The 26,438-nt window shown below is 46.3% G+C and overlaps 1 protein-coding gene across 1 annotated transcript; it reads right to left on the bottom strand.

Annotated features, from left to right (window-relative positions):
* Positions 1–206: 206 nt before the first annotated feature.
* On the bottom strand, positions 207–25,949 carry PRELID2 (PRELI domain containing 2). Its single transcript, XM_059825346.1, has 7 exons — positions 25,875–25,949; positions 17,608–17,665; positions 15,448–15,521; positions 13,726–13,886; positions 8,900–9,005; positions 3,329–3,394; positions 207–2,874 (listed from the first exon to the last, which is right to left on the bottom strand). The coding sequence occupies exons 1-6, from the start codon at positions 25,947–25,949 to the stop codon at positions 3,350–3,352; spliced, it is 519 nt and encodes a 172-aa protein (XP_059681329.1). The 3' UTR covers positions 207–2,874; positions 3,329–3,349.
* Between the last annotated feature and the right edge of the window lie 489 nt (positions 25,950–26,438).

Raw genomic sequence — 26,438 nt, 5'->3', positions numbered from 1 at the left:
CTGGGGCAGAATGAAACCCAGCAAGATGACAAACACCTCGAGATAAACGGGATGGACACGCTGACTGTTTTTATATGTATTCTATAAAAAAGGAAATGAATTCCGGCTGACATCTGGCAGACAACATTCTTCTATCAGAGATAAGAGTTAGACACTAGACAAAGAAGATGACCTTTTAACAAAAATGTTCACAGATGAGCTTTAATAGGACACTACAATACAATTAAGAGAATGAAATACTAATTTTCTTAATTTTTACATTTAACTTTGCTACAATTAAACAAGTGTTTAGTAACTAGTTTCATAAAACAAACCAAAAAATAGTATTTCCTTTTTGTTCACCATCCTGTTATTTAGAAAAAGAGGCTGGCAGGACTGCTGGGAACACTGATTTCTAGAGGCCAACATTTTCAAAGCTCCCACTGTCCAGGTCCCAGGAAGAGTACTATGAGTAAGTCAGATCATCATTTAAACCATCATGATTGCAGTCGGTGAAAGTTTTAAGCATTTGAACAATTACATAAAACTTACAAACAGGGAGCTTTCTTATTTTTTGAGCAATTAGGGGATTCTCATTATGCCTAGAGATCAGTGTAACAACACTCACTGTCTTACAGATGGTCTGAGAGGGGACATCAGATCTGGTCAGTTTATTTTCTGTATCTGAAAATGTTTATCTTCATCTTGCTATGCCAATATACATCAGGAGGAAATGTAGAGACACAGAAAAAAAAAAAAGGCAAGTTATTTCTGAAAAAAACATTAGATGGGTGAAGTTAATTGCCCACTGGGATTGACCTGTATGTTCAATACCGCGATGCCGCACACGGTCCCCCGGGAACATGCCCATCACATCCGCATGTCCCGATCTCTCGCTTCGCAGCACCCAGAGGGACTCCATCCACCCTGCCGACAAGAGCCCCTCAGACCTCCCTGGGACCGGTGACGGCTCCCAGGGGAAATGCAGGGACGCCCTTTAGCAGTGGGATGACTTAAGCTCCAAGACGGGACACAGCACTTGATCTTCAAAACAAAAGCTGCTGGCAGCTGCCGGTTCGCAGGCTGGAGCAGGGTCGCGGCGGCGCTGCTCTCCAGCAGGCCAGGGGCAGACCTGAGCCCCGGGGATAAGCCCAGGTGGTCCTGCTACCTCCAGCGAGGGCCAGGTGATTCCACCTCCCTGACCATACTCTCTGGCCTCACAACAAGCACCTTGCTCCCAGGAGAGGTCTTAACCCTCCTCTTTCTGGCACCGAGCAGTAAGCAGATGGGCAACTGAGCCTTTGAAGAAGAGACTGGATTTTACTGGACTTGCATTATTCAAAGACTACTTCTACTTTGGGGGTGGGGGAGGACGCAAATGCTTCCTATCCTAATTCCAAAATCCAGAGTGATGCAAGAATAAAAATGTTAGTCCTAAAATTGTACACAGCAGTTCAAATAGAAGTAATTTGATAATTTCCTCAGGCACACAAAGCAGCAACTCAATAAAAATAAATATGCTAATGAATGCATTTAGTCTTGGCCATTACATTTCATAAATATTTACTGTTCAGCATTCAGAGTCCAAATTCACAAGAATCAGTTAACAACTAAAATAAGAAAGATGAAGGAAAGTATTTTGTTCCACTGTGCCAATACAAAATACCGTCATTTCCTAAGGACCGTGCCATGGCTCTTTCATCACAAGGTATGGGCTAGCATTTCACACACCATAAACCTATGGCACCAGCTACGGAAGCAAAGATTCATGGATTTACACTACCAGAGAGTGGCCACAGTCTGTGGCTGGGCTGTTTAGTAGTACATTCATTTAGCTTTGGAATAGGATAGTTGAGACCATTAAATATTGAAATAAGTGGGACCACAGCACTCAGGCATAGCATAAGGAAGAGTCCAGTGAGAGTTTACATCCCATTGGAGAAAGTAAAACACAACCCACCCTGAAAAATGCAAAGCCAATCTTTTTGCTTTAGGGAAATCAAATAACTGGTTCAAATCTCCACAAAAACAAACACTGACTTTAATGGGGCTGACTTTAATGTGAAGTGTGGTATTACCCTAACTCAGTAAAGGGTATCAAAGATAGTTTGTGCTTATCTGAATTTTAAATTAAAAATTTAAAATAAAACAAAAGGAGGAAAAGAGTATGAGACACTCTTTGCCGGGAACTTTACTTGCACTTGATAATTCCCGTCCAGGTTTCTTCTTCTTCTACTCAGAAGCAATATGAGAGAAATACTTTCTGAAAGCATTCAAATACATGTAAAACTTGTATTGAGGCATGTCTTTACAGCTGAAAATAATCATACTGGCAGGGGTGTAATAACCAAATATTTCCAACACAGCAATCAGAACTGAAGTAATGACTGACTCAAGTGGGGAACAGTAACCCTACTCAGCTGCTACAGCTGAGCTTCATTTCTGTAGAATGAAACCTCTACCCCACAGAATTAAGCTGTGGAAGAAACAGCACGCAGGGAGTGCTTGCACCTCCCTTGATAAGACACAAAGCAAGTGGTTGACTAGGCAAGGGTGTCTTCATAGCAACAAGGGCTATTTTTGTTTTGTTGCTCTATGTTCCCTTACCAAATTCTCAGCCTCTAGAGATTATAGCACCAATTCACAGAAGATGCTGTTTCCAAGCTTACACTTGTTCCTCCATGATTTTCATGATCAACATTTCCTTAAGTAGTATGATTCCCTAATCTTTTGTAAAAGATTTGCAGCCTGTGGTCTTCTTTTCTTCCAGCTGTGCACATTAAACACTCTTTCCTCGATAAAACAGTACCAGTAAAGTTCAGACAACAGCCATGGAATTCCGATGGCAATGAAGATATGTGGTTCCAAGGAAACTCTATGCAAATACATTTTCTCCTGCAAAAGCAGAGAAAATAGGTTTTAGAAGAACATTTATCAGGAGGTAATCAATATCCATTTGCTCTTGTTCTGAAGCTAATTTAAGAGTTGACCAAATATTCCCTCCACAGATAACCCCTGAAGATACTACTTTTGAGTAAAAATCCTTAGATAGAACCAATGTCTTATTTTACTTAGACTATCACACTCATGATCTATTAACAGAGAGGAGAGGATGAAATACAGGACACAGAAGTCATCTTAATCAACATACTATTCAGAAACTCTGGAATAGTATTAAGCCTAACCCTGCAGTAGATAATTTTTCTTGAAAATTCCTCAAAAGTTGCATGCTATTTATAATGGACAAAAAAACCCATTTATTTGTAGAACTACAAGGAGCACAATGTGCAAAAGGTATCACAAACTCTAAACAATTTTTTGCTTATCTGTAGACAGATGTTGCACTTACAGCTGCTCATTAACAGCACGATCACCCACACTGTTCCTGAAGAAGTGTCTCCATTATTTTAATACCCTGGGAAAAAAGCACAAATAAATGCCAGTTTTACATGCAACTTAAGGATTAGAAAGGGTACCCCATAACATCCCAGTAAAGCCTTAAAAAAAAAGAAATTGCATTTTACAGTCCCGCACTGCTCAGGAGGCACAAGGAGCGTTTACAGCACAGGCTGCTCAGGGGGAACCTGGAGAGGACAAAGGCCCCTTCGCAGCTTGCAAGCTCTTCCAAGTCAAGGCTGCACAAAGCCAGGGCACTTGATCAGGTCACACATTTTATTCCAGTTCTAGTACTGCTTTGCTTGCACCAAGCCACTTCTCATCCCTGCACCTTGGTATATTCCTCTTTAAAAAGGAAATACCATCACTTGTGCTCTCTGCAAGCAATTGGGTCTGCGAGGATGAAAGCTCCCCAGAAAGCCAGTACAATTATTTCTATAATGAAGGAAAGCAATACTGAAATGAAGTAAAAGATGCTGTCAGAGGACCATGAAGGTGAATATTTCTTCTCCAGGACTGATCTGTGAAGGAAGGAGGAAGTACCAAACAATGAACTGTTCTTAAAGCAGAACACAGGTTGAATCCAGGGGTTCTGTTTGTTTGGGGTGCGCTGCAGAACAGCCCTAGGCACTCACCAGCCAGCACCAGCTGTGCAGGTGCAAACCACTGAACCACCTACAGCAGGGCAGCCACCTAAAAAACAGGGGGCAGCTTTCGACCAAGGGCTCCTCCCACGTCAGGGCCTCAGACTGCTCCACAGCCAGATTCTCTATTTTGAGATGAATTTAAGTTCAAGATTCAGTTCAAAGTGAGAGAGAAGCAGCTTTGTACTTGGTGAAAAGCAAAAACCACTCACTTCAGATAAGAAAACCTAAAACATCCCTTCCTCCTCCACTTTTCAGCTCTGCCTGTGTACTGAAATTGTAATAATCTGCCAACCCTACCTCTAATGTTTGGTCAGATCTTGTAGACTGAATCACACCTGGAGCTTAGCTATAACCTGTGTGGGGCTAAGGCTTCCCTAGTATGCTCTCTGTTTGTCAAGATAAAAGAAAATGGATTTCTTAGTCTGAGTCACTCTGAGAGGAGGAAAAAAAGACAATTAACTTTAACAAATAGGTCAAGAGAATTTCTTTTCAGATCTCTCCAAAAAATTGGACAAGATATTTTATATCTATCAAAACCAGTTCATCTTCCATACCTATTCTTTGTAGAAGGCAGTAAGCTGACTACCTCAGTCTATTAGTCTAAATTAGACATGCCGCTGTTTACAGAATAAAGCACTAATTGACATAAGTGAAGACTCAGAGGTTTGCCTAGGGAATTTTAAAATGTTACTTATTGAATCAATTATGTTCACAGTGTGACAACTGCTTTTTCTTTTATTTCTCCTCGTAGCACTGCAGACTTTTAGGCAAAATGGTGTTGAGAAAGAAAAGGGGAATGAGAGGGGACTCCATTAAATGAATAAAATACGAAAGGCCAGGTACAAGTCATTACCCAGTATCTTTTTAGCAAGGAATGACTAAATCAAAGCCTAATCAATATATACTTTTCAACTAAAGTTCAAACACTTAAATCTCAGCCCCAGGAGATCAGGCTTAAAGGAGCTAAATTTACACTCCTTAGAGTGCAATGATGCACTTGAAATGCAGAACAAACACTGCCTACCCATTAAACTCTGCACCTCTACAGCTGCAGCTTAAAAGCCTCTCTGACGGACAAGCCATAGCACACTGTTATTTTTCAAAGGTGGAGGTAATCTGCTACTCTAAGAAGCTATCCTGCCTAAGTGTCTACATACTCCTACCCTTATCGGTGTAATACCCCAAAGCACGCAAATGGACGGGTGCCCAGCAAATTCCCAGTTCAGGAACAGCTACGGGTGATTCCTCCAGCGAGTGCCAGTTTGTCACCGCAGCCAGTACCCTGAAACCACAGCGGGCACACTGACCCAGCAGCGCGGCGGCAGGGTAACGAGGGAAACGCGAAATGGCAGTCTAAGGAGCTTCCCACACCATGGACTTGTTGAGCAGCCCACGTTTGTATGCGAAATATTTGCCAGGATCCAGACCAGACTCCCAGCTAATAGGGACAGAGAGAATGTATCACGTCTGTAACGCACTCCACATCTTTACCAAACACCGTAAGTTTTAAATAAGAGGTTAAGTGATGTACAGGAAAAGTATAAATGGCTTGTTTGAATGTGATGAAGGCAATGCATACTGCAGTGCATACCTCATTTCCACTGCCAGTAAAAAAGCAGGGTAGTATTTTAACAGACTAGCAGAAAATTCTATGCTGTCTCTGAAAAGCGCACCTAACACCCTTCATTCTTTTTGTAACCATGACAAAACATTTTTCAGTTAAATATTTGTTATTTGAGCTTAGCTCCATCATTTAACAAACACTACATCATGGCCTTTAATTTCCATCTCCTTATATATTCAAGTCAAGCAAAAGAAATCTAAGAAAGAAACCAAAAAGTGAAAATGACAGAAATGTTGCAATGTTTAAGAGGCAACAGATAAAACATCTACCAGCATAACAAAATTTTCTTGCTACAAATGCTCCTTTATTACATGGTCTTAAAAGAGCTCGTAACTTTGTCATCTGTACTGTTTCCCACTGCCAGGGATCATCATAACTTAGACACGTACAAACTAATTAGGCCACTTAAACAAATTTTACGAACTCACACACACAAAGGCTGAGTTTAGGAGCCACCACTAACCCTCCTGGGCTGGAAACCTCTCCCAGACTTTGCTTGCACACTACGGAGCATCCTTTCCCCTCTCCGAAGGAAGCCAGACTCTCACCCACAGACCCAGAACAGGCCGTTCTGGTAGCTGGGATTTACCAGTGTATCTGCTCAGACTTTTGAATTATTCAGGAGGAGAGTTTTATCGGCAATAATGTGGGTGCACATCATTCATTAATACCTTTTCTGAACAGGTAAGAAAAAAATAATCATAAATGCTGTAATTTCCACCCAAATGCACTATGACTTCTACAAACAAAAGCAGGGCAGGAGAACTTTATCTCCTATATTTTTGTTCAGAGTTGGAATAAAATAAGAGAAATTTGACAAATATGAGGAGCCATAAAATGTCACTGTCATTCTGTTAGGCATTTAAAAAACCCCTACTTACAGAATAGGCTCATATCTGAGTTATAAAAATAATGATTAAAAAGATCAGTGCCTTTGGTGTCCATGAATAGTTTCATGAATAGTAACTTTTCCCTCTCTTTCTATAAAATAAAGATATTTAATGTTGACGGTGTGAATACATAAGCTTTATTGTAGTCATTCACAAACTTTAATATTCATACAGCATTTTCTCCTGCTCTTCATGTAGCTCATCCCCTACTCCATTTCTTCTGCTCCCTCAGATTGCTACCTCCCACTGTTTCCTTACTCCCTTATCTCATCTGAGCCTCTCCACGCAGATGGATGGAGAAGTGCGCTGCTGTCAGGACTGAGGAGATAAAGCAGGAATCGTGGTTTGGCTTTGAAAGTAACATCCTTAGCATTCCAACCAATTATACCAGGTGCAAGAAAAGCAATGCCCTTTTGGTCAGGCCATTAGGAAGGATGCAGATCAGGTACTGGAAGATAAGAAGTAAATGGAAGCTGGAGAACATTTATCAAACATTGTCATTCATGCAACATATATTTTCAAACTTTAATTATAATCTTTGTATTGCCATTTATTACATTTGGGTAAAATGTGCCTCAAAACTACTCTATGGCCAAGCCACAAAAGGAACCCTATCTAACAGCTTAGAAGAAATGAAATGCATAGATAGAGCTGCTGCCTTAGGGAGACGGATGTTTTGGAGGCAGGGGGAAAAACCAGGCAAGACTGTACGTTTATACCAGATCTGGTGCGCTTGGATTTTTCTTCTTCACAGATCTGCAGACATAGCCAAAATTGCTAAAGGATTTCTAATGCTGCATTGTAGAGATACTGTGAGCTAGTTTGTTTTATCCACTAGCTCTGCGCTGTCATAAGCCAGCAAGACGCGTTTCATTGCTCACGGTCATTGCTTACACTAGCATAGCTGTCTACTTCCGCCCTTTTTTTCTTTTAAAGCCACAACAAAAAGATCTTAGAGTTATCAAGAATAAGCAAATGAATAAATGGCTGTGCCATTTGAAATACGTTGCCATCTACAGCTCCTGGGGCACAGATTCCAAGATTAGCTTCTGAAGCACGAACGAGGGGTGGGGGCTGTCAGCCCCTGCACCAGCAGAGAGGAGAGTGTCCGAAGGGACTGCAGTGCTGCCCAGGCTCCACGCTCCAGCACCCACTGACTTCAGTCGAGAAAAGACAGGACACTACTAAGGCCACTTAAAAACTAAAATAAAACAAAAAAACCCAAAACAGAACTTCAACAGTATTAACCACTCAGTCCCCATGGGTAATTAAAGAATGGAGTAAGGCATGATCTGAACTGTGGACATCTAAGTTCATCTGAAAAACAAATTTCTCCATTGGATAACTAAAAAATGATAAATAATGGTAAATGCAGGTTCATTATAGTCTTGCTGTACATAAGATTCATGAGCCCAGCTGTGAAAATGCCATGTTTTCAGGCACATACATATGCTTTCATTCATCTGAAACAAGATACAAACTGGAAGGGGGAAAAAGACCAAAAAAAAAAAAAGGGCGGGGGAAGGCAAAAAACCCCTCTTACTTTCTCATTAAAAAGGTTTAATTAAATACGCCTTCCTTCTCCTTCTTGCTCCTTTTTCAGCAGGTGTAAATTTTGAACAGCCTGCATGGCAGAACCTGAACCCCCAAATCTCTTCAAGGCACAAACTTCCAGAGAACAAGACCTCCACGCAACTTCATTTCCCAATGAACGCTTCAGGAGACATTGCTGTTAAACCTAGTTTATCAATATGACATGACTCCCAGAAACAAAAGGCCTTTGAACACTAACTCCCTTGGGATGTTCTGCTGGATAGCTGGATAGCTTTTATCCTCTTTCATAATTCTTACTGAAAGACAGAACTATTGAAGTATACAGAACTGCTACAGGGAGATTGACTGTGGCTATTGTAAATACATCAAGCTGCCAAAAAAAATCTAACATTACTGGAGAAAAATGTGTGACATGATATAAATTCATGTTGACTACTTTTGACTATTTCAGTGTAAAGGTGCTATAGAACTGCAAATTATTATTACAGTATTAGCTGGTACAATGAGGCATTAGCAAGAAGAACTGTTTAAATGCCTGGGGGAAATCAGGAATAAGAATGAAATACAGAAACTGATACAGTCATACATGCCGTGTTTTAAAATGTGTTTGAAATAAAACTATTACCATAATAAAACTAAACCCATTTTTGTTCTGCTTATTCTCTGTAGACAAAAGAAAAGGTCAAATATTTTTTCAACAATTATGAGATATAAAGAATACAGACTTGAAACATCAGTTTAATTTTGAGCCCAGATAATCTGGTGGTTTGAAAAAATTTAGAATATAATTCAAGGAAGAAATTACTTACCTTCTTCACACCTTGTTTTAAAAATGACTGAGCAAAAGCTTCCAACACACAGTTGAGCAAACCTGCCCCCGTAACTGATATTCTGCCTTTCTGTGTGAAGTCTGTCCTAAGAAACAGGAACATAACAGCCTTTTATTTCTCTGTCTACTTAGTAAACATTAAGTGTAAACTCTACGTTAAGAAAGTTAGCGTTTGAGACCCGAGTAAGGGATTCATCTGTTACACTCGTACATTTTGTATGGCAGTCTCAAAGGCAAATGAAACAAGATACAGGAACATCAGTGTAACGAGAGGTTCGTAATGATGATCTCCCGTGCTCAGCACTGCTGCGGGTCCAGCTGGACACTGCCTCAGGAAAGACATGCGCTTACTGGAGAAGCCCAAGAGCAGCAACACAGAGAGAGGCCTGGCGAGGACACAACGGCCGTCTCCAGAATCATGAAAGCCAGCTGCAGAAACAGTGAAATACACTTGAATGATTTTATAGAGAGTCCTCAGGACATCATCCGAGCCAAGCTAGACAGAGGCAGTAGTAGCAGTGAGGAGAGGACTCCCCACTCCTGTCCCCGCAGCACGCATGTGAGCCCAGCACCACCGATGCCCTCGGCGGGCCGCGACCATTTATTATTTCTGTCAGCACAGTAAGACAATTGCGTGGAGTCCAAGTGAAGGAGCTGGAGAACATGAGAAGTCTCCCCTCAACCACAGGATGGATGTCAGCAGTAAAAATCCACCATTGAACTCAGCTGCTCTGGTTGGGATGTATTTATTCATTTTTGCAGTTTCACCATTGTAGGAGACAAAAAAGGCAGGCTCAAGGAAAATATTGACCTCTGATTGATTTCCGTAGCATGCAGCTGGCAATGCCGCATCATTACAACACAGTCATAGGGGGAAGTCTATTAATGAGATCCTACTACTAAATTATTGACTACTTAAGTACAGCAAATTTGGTCTAATTGTTTTCATGATGGGAGTTTAATTAAAGTGTCTTTAGTATAAAAAGTCTAGCAATATTCTCGTTCAGATAGTGTCAGGGAGAGTTTCCAAAGCCCGCATGGCTTTCAAAACTAGAAGTAACATCCAGGGCAAGGCTCTTCAAAGGAGAGAGCTTTTATACGGCAGATCTTTTTAATTCCCATCTCCAGCTGATACCCACTGCTCATGCATCACGTGCATCTCTCCACATCAGGGAGACATCTTCTCACTCTGCACCCACCGCGCTGCAAGAGACCATAACTCCCTCGGGCTGTACAAAATGAGGGAAAGTGCTGGGTAATAAAGGGAATCCAACAGCAACTGAGGGACACAAAATGAAACAGCAAAGAAATGCTCCTGGCAGGGAGGGGAAAAGCAGTCAAACCAAAACACAGGGAGATGGCAAATGACACCGGAGACAAAATTCAAGCTACACAGGGATACTCCACTGCACAAAGACAGGTATAACCTGCCCAGACACATGGAAATTTGCCAGTACACAACTTCAACATAAATCCAGGCAGTTACAGGGGAGTTTTGCCACTGACTTTCCCCTTCAGTTTTGGCACTGTGCAGATAACTCTTCCCAGAGCCCTCCCGGTCAACACGGACGCTGCCCAGCTGTTCAGCTAGATGGAAAGCAAGCTCAAACCTAACGTACGTAATGCACGCTTTTAGGCTAAGCACAAGTGAATCACTCCAGAAATTGTCACTAACCGAAGCACATATGCATGCAAGTGGAGGGAGGGGAGCCGCTGAGAAGATTCACGCTGGTTTGATAGAACAGCGGTGAAAGCTGCAAGCTCCAGAGCCCTCCAGAGCCACATCCCGCGGAAGTGCCAGCAAACACCCGGGCAGTGCCAGCAAACACCAGGGCAGCACCGGCAAGCCACCCCAGACCCTCTGCAGGCAAACGCCACCCGGGTCTGGACCCACCCTGTCTGCAGCTCTGCCTGCGGCCAGGCCTTGCCCAAGGGGACTAACTGGCGTTCTTTGGACTTCAGACATCAAGATGAGATGCTTGTCTATAACAGCAATTAAATCATGGAAACCAAATAAAAAGTGTCATGAAGGAGTTCAGCCAAGAGGATAACGCAGGTGCTTTCTGGCCTCTGAATATACAGATATGCCTCATCATGCCTTTTTCAATGGTTTATAATTTATTTATGGTAATGTTTGTTTGCTACTGTATCTTTTCAGACATTTATATGCTCTGCTTGGAAGCTCCCACAATAATTCACTCTGCAAGAATATGCAGCAGTTGGCACCACTGTGTTCACATTTATTTAGGACAAAATAACCACCTGACGTTAAGAGGAAGAACTACGCTGTGGTTAAATTGGCTGTTTGGGACTAAGCAAGCATCACTTCAAATGCCCCACCTCCATTAGGGACATCAGGAAGGTTGCTGTTTCCCTTCCCTGACTTGCTGTTCTCCAGCTGAAAAATAAAGGATGTAACTGCCAATCTCAAACTGAGTAAACCAATCCACGTCCTACGGATGAGGGTCTGCTAAACGTCTAAGCCACCAATCCCTGCAGGGTCTGGATTCGTGGTTTGATTTTCTACAGCATATTGGTCTACAAAGTAGCTGGGCTGAAGTCAGCACAGACAGTTATAACTTCACCTGACGGGGTAGAAATATTCTGAATTCCAATCAGCATCATCCCACCACACGTGCCCAGGACCAGGCTGCAGCTCTCCAAAGCAGCAGCTCTGTCACTAACCCCACTGGCAAGAGATGTCCTTGCAGAGGCACAGAGCAGGGCTGCAGGTGCTGCGGCTGTTAACGCACCCCAGGGAATGTCTGCAGGGCAGCCTGCAGCCACCGCCCCAACACCTCCCAAGCCACCAGCTCCCCTCCTGGGCCGGGAGCAGGCAGTACCCGGCGCAGAGCCGATCACGCACCTGGGAGGTGCAGGGAGAGGCGAAGGCAGTCGACCTGCTCGGGCAGCTGATCGAGACACAAGCCAGCAAAGCAGTGCTCTGCTTTCATTCATCAGCATCCTTAACAACGTCATGTTAAAGCCGATTAAACAAACAAACAGCCCACTACAGCACGCACATGGTGCCCGACTGAGGTGCAGAATTTTCTCATTCTCTTCATGCTTTTAGTGCCCTGAAGAGTTTCAGGAGGTTGCTATTGACATCTGCCCAGCAGTGCTTAGAGAAAGACAAGTTTCTGTCTGTACTCAGGTTACCATCACTCTCATAATGTTGTTCTCTCTTTAGAGGCATAATGTAGAATCTTCCCACTAATCAGGATCACTTGAGTCTCCTCATTGTGTGTTTTCTTATTTCTCTCCAGTGCAATAGTATGCTGCTAATGTTATGCCCTTTGCATAATTCCTTCATCTATTCAAATGGAAATGTCACCGTACCTATACTACATGAAGCTGAAATTTCACGCCGTTTTGCCAGCCAGCATTTGTTAGATCTGATTGTCTCCATAAGACTCCTGAAGAGGTGACAGTGGTGTGCACAGGCACACCCAGGCATCCTTGAACCTACCTGGCCAGGGCAGCACAGCTGAGGTCCGCGGGCTCCTGCAGCTACGTATTGCAGCTGCTGACCTGCATCGTCACCCACAGTACCTCCAGAGGCACCATTGCCCCGGCAGGCACTGAAAGTCTCTGTAAGTGAATCTGCTGAGGCTGCAATCACACTCTGGCAGCCCAGCTACGCGTCTGCCTTCCCGAGTGTCACAGTATGCCTTAAGGTAAGAGTGAGTGGTGGTGACACGGAGCTCAGACAACTCTCCTGCACAAGCCTGCAGGAGCAGAAGCGGCACGCTGAGGACAGTGTCTTTCCTAAACTGGAACTCAAAACAGGGCATGAATGAGTGACCAGTTGCAGTAGTTAGAGTTTTTACACCAACAAGACCAACATCTACAGTTGCAATGCAACTCTGATGTGGAGGAAGCCTCAGTAAGTACAGAGGGTCCCAGCAAACTTTCAAAACAAAACAGTATAAAAAGCCAGAGGAACCTGTCCTCAAACAGCAGCATTCCAGCATAGGGCTTTCAAAAATGCCTGGGCGACCTGAAGTTTATGGTTTTTTTCTTATGCTTAAGAGCTTTCTGAAGTCACATGGACCTTGCTGGACAACCCTGCCACGCTTCCCAGGGAACATCACAAGACAAAAGTAACAACTAATTACAAGAGACACCAGAACAAAGTAAGAATTAATGGGGTTGACATCAGCTGGAGATAAATCTTTTTTTAAAAGACAGTCACATGTATCACCTACCTGCTCATTTCAATGCTATGGGAATTAGAAATTCCACTCTGATCCCGCCGTAAATGAGCATAAAGACATTTCTAGGCTCCACTCTGCACAAACACAAGTGTGTGTTCTCCCAGGCAAAGTCCAACAGCAGCTTACATCTTTGGGGCACAGCAGGCCAGGCACCAGAGAAAGAAAACTGTTTGGGAACAAGTATGCTCCGTGCCAATGGCTGGCAAGCATGAGAGAGCTGATAATTTTTAAACTGCTGTCCAAGCATCCGTTGGTAGACACGAGAGAAAAACGAATGCTCTGGCTACTCCTGCTGTGTGGGAACAGCGGGGCAGCCTTCTATGACTGCAGAGCAGCACACAGAAAATTATTTTCCAGCAATTATTTGTGCTCTGGCCAGAGAACCTAACCTCGCCTCTGAACAAGCCAGAGGAAAGATACGGTACATCTAGAGTTGCTGCTTCAAATGCATTCAAGACATACCAAAGAAATTATTATTCAGACCCCTCTCATTCCAAGCATTCAAAAGGCAACACAAAATCCTTTTTGAGGGCCATAGTAGCCTTGAGCCAGCACAGGGGCACTGCTACACCCAGAGGCCAGCACTCACCAGTTTGGATTCTCCAAGCTCTCTCTGAAGACAGACTCCTCACTCAGAGATGCGTACTGTGTCCACGTAAGACAATGAGTTTTCATAGCCATGTTTCTTTTCTGCATATTAAGCCAAGATTCCTCTTCCAAGTAGATGTCGGGCACTTTTAGGACACTGACCTGGCACACAGAAGAATTACAGCTTTTAAAAAAAGAAAAAAAAGGGTAGAATCACTTCTCAGTATTTTGAAAGTATTACTAGCCTCAGAGGATAAGACTGAGGATTCAGGAGGAGGGCTCATCAGCTGTGGTTAGCCCTGATGAGAACAATCAACTTTGTCAGCAGCTACTAAAGGCCATGCAAACGCTCCAAGTTTTAGGGAAGCTGCTTGATCCCCAGCAGGACTTCCAAGACCACTACAGCCCAACTTACCTGCAGCACTTCACGCTTTCTCTCTTGCTGCTGATGGCTAATTTATGACAACAAAGGATAACAGAAGCCACTTCCAAACAGTTACATGCAAGGCAGCCAAACCCACCAGCTAAACCACAGGAGCAGGAGAAATGCTTGCCCCTCTGCAGGCTCCTGCTGCCAGCCGCAGTGGCTGACGCCCTGCTCCGGCTCCTCTCTCCCAGGAGGCCTCCTCCTCTGAGAGCCCACTTGTCAACCTGAGTGACCTTGATCTAGCAAGCGTGGGCCAAAGAAAGGATGAAAATCTCACCATCGGTTTATTTACATTCTGCATGTATAAGGCAATATGTTCTCCTTGGCAGGTGAGGCTTGGAAGAGACAAACACATGTTTAGAGGCAAAAACATACAGAGTTGTCAGCACCAGGAAAAGAGTACATGCGTACTTTTAAGCATGCAGGCTGTGAAATAGTACAGTTATTTAACCACACATGAATGTAAATGTACTTTTCTGTATACAGACTATCTGCTGCAAGATACTCCGCAAAAAAACAAATAATAAATTAAGGCTAATTCTTCTCCCATAACAAACTGTGAAGAGAGGACTGTCACTAAAAGACACACAACAGAGAGACACTATGGGATTGTACAACCCAGGTCCTTACGTTTTCTACAGCCTTTAAGAAATCACATTTTACTTCTTTATAGGGACCCTACGATGCCCTATTTAACTTGCAACATGCTATAGGCACATTAAGTATTACTTTAATTCCCTCTGACTTCACTTATAGAATGGTTTTATGAGAGATTACAACCCAATGTGTTCAGGAGCCATGGATCAGACATCCAAAATACATGAGCTCAGCTTAGGAATAATTACCCAGTGTTTATTACTAGCTGCTGCCTTCTTGCTGAGTTCCACAAGACTGGGATTTATAAAAATACCATCTACCACACAAAACTCATGAGCATTGACAGCAGTAAGATTATTATATTGGGGTGGGGGGAATGGCTGTACTTTCACTGTGGCCCAGATAACATTTTAAAACAGCTTTACTTTTTCCGGGTACAAAAGTTAAAAGCCCATCACTGCCTGTAAAACAACCACCACCACCAGTTACATCTTAGTGTGCTCAAGGCTACAATTTTGTCCATTCAAGTTAAATATAAAATCAGTTCCTAGAGAATTTTTTTCTCTTAACTTCTCTTTAGAAGTAACTTTTCTCATGTAAAAAAAAAATCATTTTGAAATGTGATCCTTTTAAACAAGATAAACCACAGCGAAGCATTAAGGTTTTACAACTTGACTAGAATTCTCTAAAAGTAGTTACCTTTCTTAAAATTTCAGGAATTACATTCTGGCACGTTGCAATTCTCCTCCGGTAAATAATCCCCGTAGACAAATCTGATGATAAAAGAAAATCAGAAGGGAAGAGTTACAGCAGCAAATATTACCATTTTCTAAATAAAACTGAAGTAGTTGGAAGACTTCGCAGCACAGCAAATATGCAAGGAGAAATGCTGGCAAATTAACAGAGCATTGGGAAGGGGGGTGGTTTTGGTTTGGGATTTTTTTAAGCATAACCCAGTATTTCTGCTGCTTTGCCAGACAGAAGGCTATATAATAAGACTGCTACGGGCATTTTGTGCTCTACCTCAGAAGGAGGGCATCTGCATCCATCACTGTGATCCAGACCCCCCCTTATCCCGTGTGTGGTACAAACACTTTACTGGCATTGATACTGGTGCTCCTGGGTAGCAAAGCACTGCAGGCAGTGCCAGTGCCAGGCTGCGTGGGTGCACACAGGACTCCCTCCCACAGCCCATGCAGGGTCTGGCAGGACCCACTGGAGAGCCCTGCTCCTGGTGGCACCGGGTGGACAATGACTGGGGCGAGCGAAAATCTCAGGCTACTGATCTACCTGACCAACATATGGACCTAAGTTTTAGTTTATTTCTATGCCCACCCCAATTTATATTCTCAGGCTCATTCTCTGGGCAAATAAACTGCATATGAGATTTACAGAACTGTCCTGTCTCATCACTCATTTATTTTTGTATTGAGTTGGACCCAGTGACAAGGACAAAACTATCTATTAGGAAACAAATTACAGTTATTTAGTGTCTCCAAAAAATGGCTGGCTTTTAGAATTACTTTGCCTTTTAATATTTAATGACCCAGATCAAGAACAGAATGCTACCGAACAAGAAGCCAACTGGCAGGCAGCCCAGGTTAAATACTTCTCTGGGATAAAAGAGTACCTTCTCAAACAGTTGCATTTGGTGGGGTCTGTGCAATGAAAACTACATGGGGTTCGGTTCCTAGAACTCTAACACACACATCACACTAATAATATGGAGCATCTATCTCCAAGCAACGTAGAGCAGAAAAGCATTCTGCAGGAAGAGCTGTTTACTGCATTTGAAGAAAACGGCAATGGCAGCACTAATGCCCAGCTTTCTTGAATCGCAGGGCAACCTCACTAACCTTGCTTAGAAAGAAAGCATAAGCCTGGAATTAAGAGCCACCATTAAACCTGAGCTGCAAGACAGAAGACATCTCCAAATGTATGATAAAGAGCATCCGCAAGCATTTGGGAACAAAACTTCAAAGTCCACAAGTTCTTATCTCATCCCAAATGAATACCTGAACACAGTTCCTGTATTAGGAAGAAAGGTGGTTATTTCCAGGTAAAGTCCTATGGTACTTGTTTCCCATGTGGTGGCATAACTGTTTAATACATCCTCCACACAGGCATGTTACTTTAAGTGCCTTATTGCAAGCATTTCCTGCAAGTTCAGCAACTGGAAAACAAAAATCCACACGGTATCAGCAGACTTGATCTGACAACTGCGCTCTGACCCGAGCAGATTTATTTTCCTGTCAATATGACTGGGAAATGGTAACATCTGATTTTTGGTATTTCAGGAATTCTGACTGATAAAGCGAAAGACTGAGGATCTGTGATTGCTTTCTGACTGTCAGCATCCTACAAGGCCACTGTGCAAGTCTCTGATTCCTGGAACTACCTCCTCATGTGGGAAGTGAAACAGCAAGTGATCCCTCCGAAGGCAGGGATCATGAAAACCGAGTAGTGCGATGCCTGTGGAGCACCCAAGGCTTGATCCACACAGCTCACTGTGCTTCCTCCCAGGGGCCTTACATCTGATTTGTAGAGCACTGCAGATGGAAATCATCACAGAAACACCAAGGAACCATACAACAAAAGAACGTAGTACAGAGAAACCAGGCATAACGTGTCTAATGGCCTTGGAATAAACTGAAAATTCAAATACTTAATGCAGTTAAAACACACACTTTGGTGGGGGGCTAATATTTTCTTGGTCTTGCTTACACAATATCCAGCATGCAGGAATCCCAGATATGTCTGCAGTGCCCAGCTGCTATTGAAATACAACTATTACATTAATTAATTTTAAAGGTCGTGAAATATTTTAATTAGCTCTGTAAGAAAAGTCAGGCAGCTTACCTGTTTTCTCTTCCACTGTTTCTACAGCCATGACGTGTTTCTCCATGGGACTGGGATACTGGGATAAAAATGCATAGGGTAAAGATTACCACTTCTCACACGGGGAAAAGAAAATTGCTAGCTGTCACTTGTCAAGTCAGAAGCAGTTTCATAGCTTCTCTCAACAGGTACGAGCTGCCTGATATTAACAATCTGCAGTCTCCATTCAAGTTAGCGGAAAGGAAGACTTTAGTAAGATTAGCTTAGTAAGTAAGATAAGAACACAAACAGAAAACCCATAATACTGCCATGAGAAAAATCGCTTGAAGGGGAGATGCTAGCTGTTGCTGCAGCATACAGACATCTTCCACACACCTTCTGTACCACAGAAAGGAAGATGTGAGCTCTTGACCTGCATCACGTTTTTCAAATGAGGGCTAAGCAGAGGGCAGCTCCACAAGCCAAAGCCCCCCACGCTGCACTTCACAGAGAACAACGGCGTCCCGAATTTCTGCAGCAAGCAAGCTCCTTGTCACTGCCGCTAATCACATTCAGCCATACAACCTATTTCCTCGAGCAAAAAGCTGGAAAGGTACAGTGCAGCATCACCTGAATGCAGACTCTGGTACGTAACGTTTCACTGCCCTGCAAAAGCTGCTAGAAGAGTGTGACAGTGGGAGGTCACTTCGGATTGCAGTGTGGGTCCACCCTGGCAAAAGGGCACACTCTTCTGCTCAGGGGCTGGCGTGCAGCAAGGATAAGGGATTGCTACTGCCTGCTCCTGCTCAAGGTAACCTCATTTTCCTCAGGCTGTACAGATGAGTTGTTTCAAGGCTGGAAGAAAGACATTCTCATTCCGAGACCCCCACTGAAAAGGAATTATGCCAAAATTGTATAGGTTGCCTGTAGGGCAACATCCTATGTAAGAAATGTATGCACAAGAACAGGCCTTCTAAGGATGAATAGTCTATTTTGGAACTTACAGATCTCCTCTGGCTAGAAATGAGACACAGAAGGCTACAAGGACCTAACGCCCCATTGCAAAAAGTAATCAACATTCACCTGAATAATGAAGTCTAAACTGTTGAAGTTCAATAAATTACCTTGTGCTTTACGATACTCAAAAGTTACTGCAACCTCCATGCTAATACAAATGCCAGACTGAAGAAATACTGACCACCAGGTTGACATTAAACAAAATACGAAGCTTTAGGAAAGGTGGGGAAATTGCATTTTAAGGCTAACTCACTTTATGTAATGCAATTACAACGTCCAATAATAGGTGCTCCAAAGTTCTGGTATAAAAGAAATCTTGGGTTCTAAGCTAAAAAGGTCGACAACTCCAGAACAAGCTGTTCTATAATCCAGCTCTACTATTTTTTTTTGCTGCAGAATAAAAGTTGATTTAAAAAGCGTAAGGTTTTCAAGTCCTATTCTATACAGAAATGGGAGGCTTCTCCACGACGTGCTGCTTTGAAATGGCAGTAGTGGCATAATTACATTATCGATGTAACTTACACTCTGTAAGGCCCAATCGTGTGAAACAAAGAGCCATTTACATAAATCTTTCACTAAATAGCAGGCTCTATTACCCCAGTATTTAAACAGAAATAGACTCAATTTCCTACACAGCACTGTAAAAGAAATAACATTACAAGTCTACAAACAGATGTAATGGCTAGGAGAGTCTAACAGCCACAGAAATAGTGTTTCCAGCCAGCCACAGCATCCCTGCAAGGTTTCCATTCCCCAGGGACGCCAAAGCTAACAGCAGCAGAGAACAAAGAGATCTCAGCCTGGCTGATATTTCAGCCCTGCAGTAACTCAACCCCGAACCCTCCTCCCCAGCACCAGCGGCACAGGAGTCCCAGCCCTGTCTGACAGGCTCCCAGCAGCCCAAGGGCCTCAGCCCTGCCCTGCGGTCTCCTTGCCTGGGAGCACAACTGCAGACTGCCCTGCATCACCTCTCCTGCTCAGCAAGGGCAGCAAGGGCACGGGGCAGGCGCTGCCATCCCTTCCAGCGGTCACACGTGACGCTGGCTCCAGCATCCTCATCCCCGACTCCTCGCGCTGGGCCACAGGACAGAGCAAGGACTTCCAAAATTTGGAATTGCCTGAGGAGAGGCGGCTACTACTGTGCTGCTAACCCACGGTCGTGCCCAAACGTCGCAGCTCCCACCATGCGCCGTTCCCGAGAACACAACCGCCGGCCATGCCACAAAGGGCACTCCTGCGCCAGGAGAGAGGACGCCGGGTGCTGAGGCAGGGAGGAGCTGCCACACGCCCCTGGGAGCTCTCAAGGCACAGCTACCGTCCCCTCAGCCTGCAAACCAGCACCGGAGAGGGAGCCGGGGCCGGCCAGGAGCACACGGCTGCACGCTGCGAGGACGGGCAGCAGCTGCCGGGCGGAATCCGGCTGGGGTGCCGAAGGGCAGCTTTCCCGCCTGCTGCGAGGGCAGCGGGACAGGCAGGCCGAGGAGCCCCAGCCGCGGCTGAAGCGACATCCCCCCCGCGGGCAGGGCCGCTCCCGCGCGGCGGCGGCCCCTGGCAAGGAGGCAACGCCATCTTGCGGCCCGGCCCGCAGGCGCACGGCACCTGCCTCCGCGCCGGCAGCGGGGCGGGCACAGCCGGGTGCTCTGCCCGTCCCCGGCGGAGGCCGAGCGGAGCGCGGGCCCCGCTCCTCAGCCGCGGCCCCGAGGCTGGCCTGTGCCAAGCTGCGGGCCGGGCGGGGACCACCGCGACCCTCTCGCTAGTCTGGAAGCGCGTGAGCAGAGGAGACCCCCAGGCCTGTCCGCTGACTTCAGGCAGGGGCAGATCTCATCGCTCTGCGGCTCAGGGGCAGCCTTCACACCGCGCCTTCGCTAAGCCCTTCCCAGCCGGCGGCCGACACGTCTCCCACATCTCGGGCTGCGCCTGGGGAAGTACAACTCCGAACGCTGCAACTCAAAATGCTATTCTTTTGTGGAAAAGCAGCAGTTATTCAGAGGAAGCGTGCATACTTTTTTTAGGAAAATTAAGTAGTTCCAATGAGCTCCTGTGGTAAGCTTCTTTCCAGACCCATTTTCCTATTTTAAAGACACTTCTCCATCACACTAGGAGGACCCCCAACAAATCGGCAACAGCAGAAGCCACGAAGCTGACTTCGCCTTTAAGCTCTCCATAGCTTTGAAATGACTTTCTTCTACCCTGGCTGCCAGTCGTGAGCGTTTCCTGAAGACCTGAGAGCCCGTCTCACAGCAGCAGAGCTGCAAGCGCGGTACCAGCAAACAGCAGGTCGGGAGCGCTGGGGCTCCTACACCAGAAACCCCTCGGCACCCCAGCACGGGGGGTACCCGCGCGGTTACGGGGTTACCTCTCATTTCACACCTGCTGGAAGTGAAGCATTCCATGCTCCACTTGCAAAAACCTGACAATTAAAATTAGATAAAGAATTCCTGTGCTCTCATTCGGTCTTCCTGCAAAGGTATTGATTGTTTTCTACAAATAACAACAAGCAGAATTGATTGCATTAGTCATTATTCTGAATCCAGGGAATTAAGACCCCACATACCTTTCCTAACTGGAACGTGTAAGATCATTTATCAAAAGCAGCAGGTTCTAACCACAGTGATGTTTCTTAGAAGTTATTTGAGGGAAATAGCAGGCCTCTAAAAGCAGCACTGTGTTTAGCAGCAGAGAAAAATCACTGCAGGTTACACGTAATGATTTATACAAAAATGAAATATTTCAAAGCAATGAAGGGCTGGTTTTACATGCAAGATCAAATGGAGCCCACATAAATCAAAATGACAGCTTCAAAGACTTGCAAAAAATAATAATATTTAAATTCATAAATATTCTGATTCTTTCTTTTTTAACTGCAAGGAAATGAAGCAGTAACACTGCAAAATCAGCTAAACCTTTCCAGATTCTCCACTTTATTATTGGTTTGGAAAGGTGGTGGTTGTGAATAAACGTAAATTAAAAAAGAAAAAAAAGTCTAGCAAACCCCCAGCACAGATTACTTGCTGTGATAAAGGATAAATACAAAAGCCTTTCACATACAGATACACTTATTTCAAACACAAATCCAGGCCAGGTTGGCCGGGGTTTTGAGCAACCTGGTCTAGTGGAAGGCGTCCCTGCCCACGGCAGGGGGGTTGGAACTAGATGATCTTTAAGGCCCCTTCCAGCCCAAACCCTTCTATGATTCTATGAAATCAATTTGTCATACGTGAACTCAATGTTTGATTTGCAGTTCGCGGGCTCACTTTAAAACGACACCTACACTACCCTAAAGGCCACCCCAGCAGAACCTGCTGTCTGTTCTAGCAGGCTCGGGCCCCTGGGCACGGGGCAAGGCACCCCTCGACTCTGCACCCCACCAGGGCCTAACGCACGGCTTTCCTACAGCCTCAGTAACGCAGCGGCTCTGCCTGGGGAGCGGCCGTGCGAGCCCAGGCACATCAGACGGAAACGACAGAAGTTGCCCCTGCTTCCAGCAGGATTCTTCCTCACCCACATCGCAGCTGTCCGAAAGGTGTACCCGATGGGAAGGAAGCAGCCTTTGCAGACCACCATCCATCCAACCCACCCAACACAGCCCTCAAGATGGGGCTCTGCCAGTGCCTGTCCTCCCACACCGACCATGAAGGGGACGTTTTCTCTAGAAACAAACGGCAAAGGCAGAATATTTTCTAGCATATTTCTGAACCGACACACAAGAATATATATGCCAATATCTGGTGTAGCTGGCTGTCCATCTGATTACCACCTATTTCTTACTGTTTCTATGTAATGAAAGTGGAGGACGCATCTCTGCGGTAAGAGCATGTTTCTAGAGAAGCTGGCTGTAATTCTGCCACAGAGTGCAGCGATGTTTTAAACCTAACCTGAGAGATGCACAAGAGGGAGGGGGGGTCCAAAAAAACCCCAAAAACCCACACTGACACTTTCCACAGTCTGAGTGACTTCTGTGCTCCATCCTCAGAGATCATGAACTGCAGGCGATACACAAAATGCCCCAGTCGAGGCAATACATGGGATTTCTGCGAGCCAGGAGATGTCTTGGCACTAACATGCCATTGAAGAACCCCGACTGCTTTGGCTTTGGTCTCTTCTGAAAGCACATCTGGTTCCACCTTCCCACCCTATTTTGCAACGTAACAACATTCAAATGTTCAACTTGCAGAGTCGCAACAGAAAGAACAAGAGCAGGAGCCCTGAAGTCAGCTTTAACTATGGCATTTATGAGTAACTATGGCAATTATTTTTTCAATCATATCAAATTCCTGGTTGAAAGCATGTGATGCACTTTGTTGCTGCATACACATGAGGATTATTTTAACCTTTCTGCTCTGAGCTTCTGGCTGTCATAATTAGCCTCACTATTCACCTCCAACTGTCCTTCTCAAGTCATATGGAAGTATACTACAGAAGACAACTTCCATTTGCATTTCTACTCTGGTTCAAATCTTCCACAACAAAAAGCACTAACTCTGCTTCTCCTCTCACCTCTAATTGCAAACACTCTAGAAAATCAGCAAAAGGTGGCCCTGCCTTCTCTTTTCCAAGTTTGTTCAGAGTTTTCAAATGAGTATTTCAGAGCACATCCATCGCTTAGCCATAGTGTGGCAGTCTAAACTACATGGTTAGCAAATTTGACTGCCCAAGCTTGCCAAAGATACAGCTCAGGATTTCTGCAGCAGGGCGAGAGAAAAAAATGCTTGCTTTTTTGCCCTTTTTTTTTTTAAAGAAAACCTTAAATGCATCTTTGCACAGTCCTATTCTAGGGCAAAAAAAGAATAGCTGCAGATGGTTAACAGAAACAGAAGGGAAATAGACTCCAGACTAAGCACCTTGGCCTGTATTCACTGTTCAAAGTTCTGGCACTTCAGCTTGTGAGGATATTTTGGGGTTTTCCTTTGTAAAACAATTTCACATACATGACAGTTTGGTTTTCAGTACAGGGCATGACACCACTACAGGCATCCAATTCCATTTTGTACTGAGCCGTCAAACACCAGAATAAAAACAGGCGGTCAATTAAAACAAAAACACACCACCACATCTTTTACAGAATCATGTATCTCATCAGTCATTTCCTCATGAGATGGACAGCAAAGATGAGAAGCTGACCCCACTGAGATCACCTGGTGACTTCAGCAAGCCCAATGTCATCTTTACACGCTTTCAGCAAACCGGAAAAACTTGTTATTTCTTGGTAGAAGTGCAACATACCGTCTTCCATTCCTACCCTAACCCATAAAACCAATCCAGTTCTTAAGGATCTGACAATTTTAATAAAAGGTCACTCAGCAAGAGGCACACTCTGCCTCGCAACACCCGGGACAGCAGCAGCAGCAGAAGCAAGGCTGCACACCGCAGGTCTTCATGCCACCGCCGATGAGTTAGTGTCGTTGGGACTGCCTCGGCTGCAAGCGAGCATGCGGGGCGCTGCTCCGCCACCGCACCAGCCTGGGCTGCTCTGGGCACCCGAACCGCAGCACACCACCAGGAGGTTCAACCACAGGACACAGACCCATGCATTCAGCCCAGTTCTGCTGTGCATCAGTCGCACAGCCGCCCGGGTGCCAGAGCTTGCTGTGTGTCTCGCAAGCGGGGACACTCCGGGTTCCTCTTGGCACTGCCTTTGTCAAAGCCAGACCTCTGCTAACAGGAGATGGAGGACTGGCAGCCGGCTGAGACAAAAATATCCTTCCTTGTGCTTTAAGTTGGTTGCATCAAGGATGAATTTATCCCAAAGTCAACATTTGTTTAAACATCTTGTCTTGCTGAGAACATTGACAAACCCATGGGGTTTGGTGCCAAGGAAATGCCCTGCACTATACAGCTGCTCACTTCTATCGTTAATGTTTAAACACGCGCAGCCAAAACAAATATAATGGAGCCTGCTCTATTCTTCACCTTGGCGTTCACAGAAACCAGTCACAGCTAGAGGGCAAGAGCCCGGCATCAGCTTGTAACAGAGATCAGAATTCATCTCTATTTCTGTGCTACTGTTCAAAGGAAAACACCAACAAAAAGGACAGTTTTGATGCACAGCTTGGAGCTTGGGTCTGAAAGGCAACAGTGCTCAGATGGAAAATTTAGCAGGATGCTGTTTTGCTAGGAGCAGATGCAACACGGAAATGCTGTTTACCTGCCATTAACACAGCCTTCTGCCACTGCAAAACATTTTCATTTTAAAGCCTACTTAAAAGTCTCATGGTTGTTGCACTACTAGGCCAGAAGCCATACCGCACCAAGCAGTGATGCAGGCGTTAGCATTCTGCAAGGACACAAAACCAGAATTCATTTCTACTGATCCGATCTTCCTTTCAAACAGATCCCAGCCACCACGGCAGAGCCCCTGGAAGGGCAGGTGCTGCCGTCCCAGCTGCGCACATCCCTTGTGCCACGGGGCAGCCATGCCGTACCCCCGCCGAGTCCATCACGGCTCGCAGACCGGCACACACCACCTGTGGAGCAGAGCCTCTGGCAGCAGGCAGGATCTGGTGGCTTTGTTTACTGCATCCAAGTCCCTCTCGCATGTTTCAATCGCACCACACTCTGCAAGCAGCAGTTAGGCTGTTTCTGGCCAAGAATGGTCACCTGCTTTCCACGGCAGCCACAGCGCTGCCCGCCCTGTCCTCCATGCCGGGGGCCAGCACCGTCCTTGCTGGAAGTCACCATGGGCGAGGCTGGGGAGCCAGCCCAGGCACCCCAGGGTGCCAGGCTGCGCGAGAGAGCCCGCTCCGCTCCAGAGACTCCTACACAACTGAAACGCAACCAGCACCGCGGGCATAGAACGCAAGTTTTCATCTAACCCTGGAAAAAACTCTGAGAAAGCGGAAAACCAAGCTTTCAGGTGCAGGAAGGACCCGCAGACCCACGAGGCCCCAGCGCAGGACCCGCACAGCACGGGCAGGATGGGCCCAGCTCCTCCCGCACACCCTGCCTGGGCCAGGCAGCCACCGTGGCGGTGGCACGAAGGCAGCAGGGCCAGAGTCTGCTCCCTGGCCCCCGCTCCGGCGCGTTACCCACGCCGGTCTCCTCTCCCGCAGACAAGATCCACACGGTCACCGCGCAAGCGGGAGCAAAGAAAGGCTGTTTAAGAGAGAACGGGGGCAGAGCCAGCGGTTAACGCAGGAACCAGAGTCAGGCAGAGCGGCTCCGGAGCGGGCACACCCCGCGGCCGGGCCCCGCCGCCGCCGTGAGGCGCTCCTGCCCCGGCCGGCAGCGCGGCGGCAGCGCCCCGGGAGGGCGGAGGGAGGCGCCGCCGGGGAGGCGCGGGCCGGCCCGGTTACCTTGCGGAGGTAGCTGGCCACCACCTGCTCGAAGGGGTACCGGTACACGCGGTGCACCTCCACCGTCACCCCCATGGCGGGCTCCGGCCCGGGGCCCGGCCCAGCCCGGCCCCGCAGCCTGCGCGCCCCGCCCCGCGGGCCCGCCGCCGGGCTGCTCCGCCCCGCCACCATCTTGCGTGCGGCCGGCGGGCCACCGCCCCCGCCCGCCCGACGTGGCCCGGGGAGCCGGGCTGGGCGGGGGCCCGTCCCGCTGCAGGAGGGCGCCGGGCCAGCGGCAGCCACCAGGCCGGGCCCCAGCACGGGGCAGCGGGGCACAGGCTGCGGGTGGGCCCCGGGACCGTTGGGCTCGTGGGAGCGCCCCGCTGTGCAGCGCCGCCGCAGACAGGAAGGCAGGGAGTGCTTCAGCTGCAGCCCCCCGCCCGCAGCCCCGGTCCTGCGGCGTTGGTGCCCCGCCGCAGGCCTGGGCCTGGCCACAGGCGCGGGGCGACGGCCATGGGCAGATTCGTTCCTCTTTAAGCTGTTAACAGAACCGGGCTGGACAAGGGCAGCACCGACTGCGACAGC

The sequence above is a fragment of the Gavia stellata genome, chromosome 16 (assembly GCF_030936135.1).
Source record: "Gavia stellata isolate bGavSte3 chromosome 16, bGavSte3.hap2, whole genome shotgun sequence".
Lineage (NCBI taxonomy): Eukaryota > Metazoa > Chordata > Aves > Gaviiformes > Gaviidae > Gavia > Gavia stellata.
The sequence above is the reverse complement of the archived record's forward strand: the minus strand, read 5'-3'. Positions and strand labels throughout refer to the sequence as shown.

Coding starts and splice junctions, on each gene's coding strand:
- PRELID2 (XM_059825346.1), bottom strand. CDS start 25,949: ATGGGGGTGACGGTGGAGGTGCACCGCGTGTACCGGTACCCCTTCGAG. Junction 15,522..17,607: donor AACAGTGGAAGAGAAAACAG/GTAAGCTGCCTG, acceptor TTTTATCATCAG/ATTTGTCTACGGGGATTATT. Junction 9,006..13,725: donor AGCTTGGAGAATCCAAACTG/GTGAGTGCTGGC, acceptor CCTGTTTCTTAG/GACAGACTTCACACAGAAAG.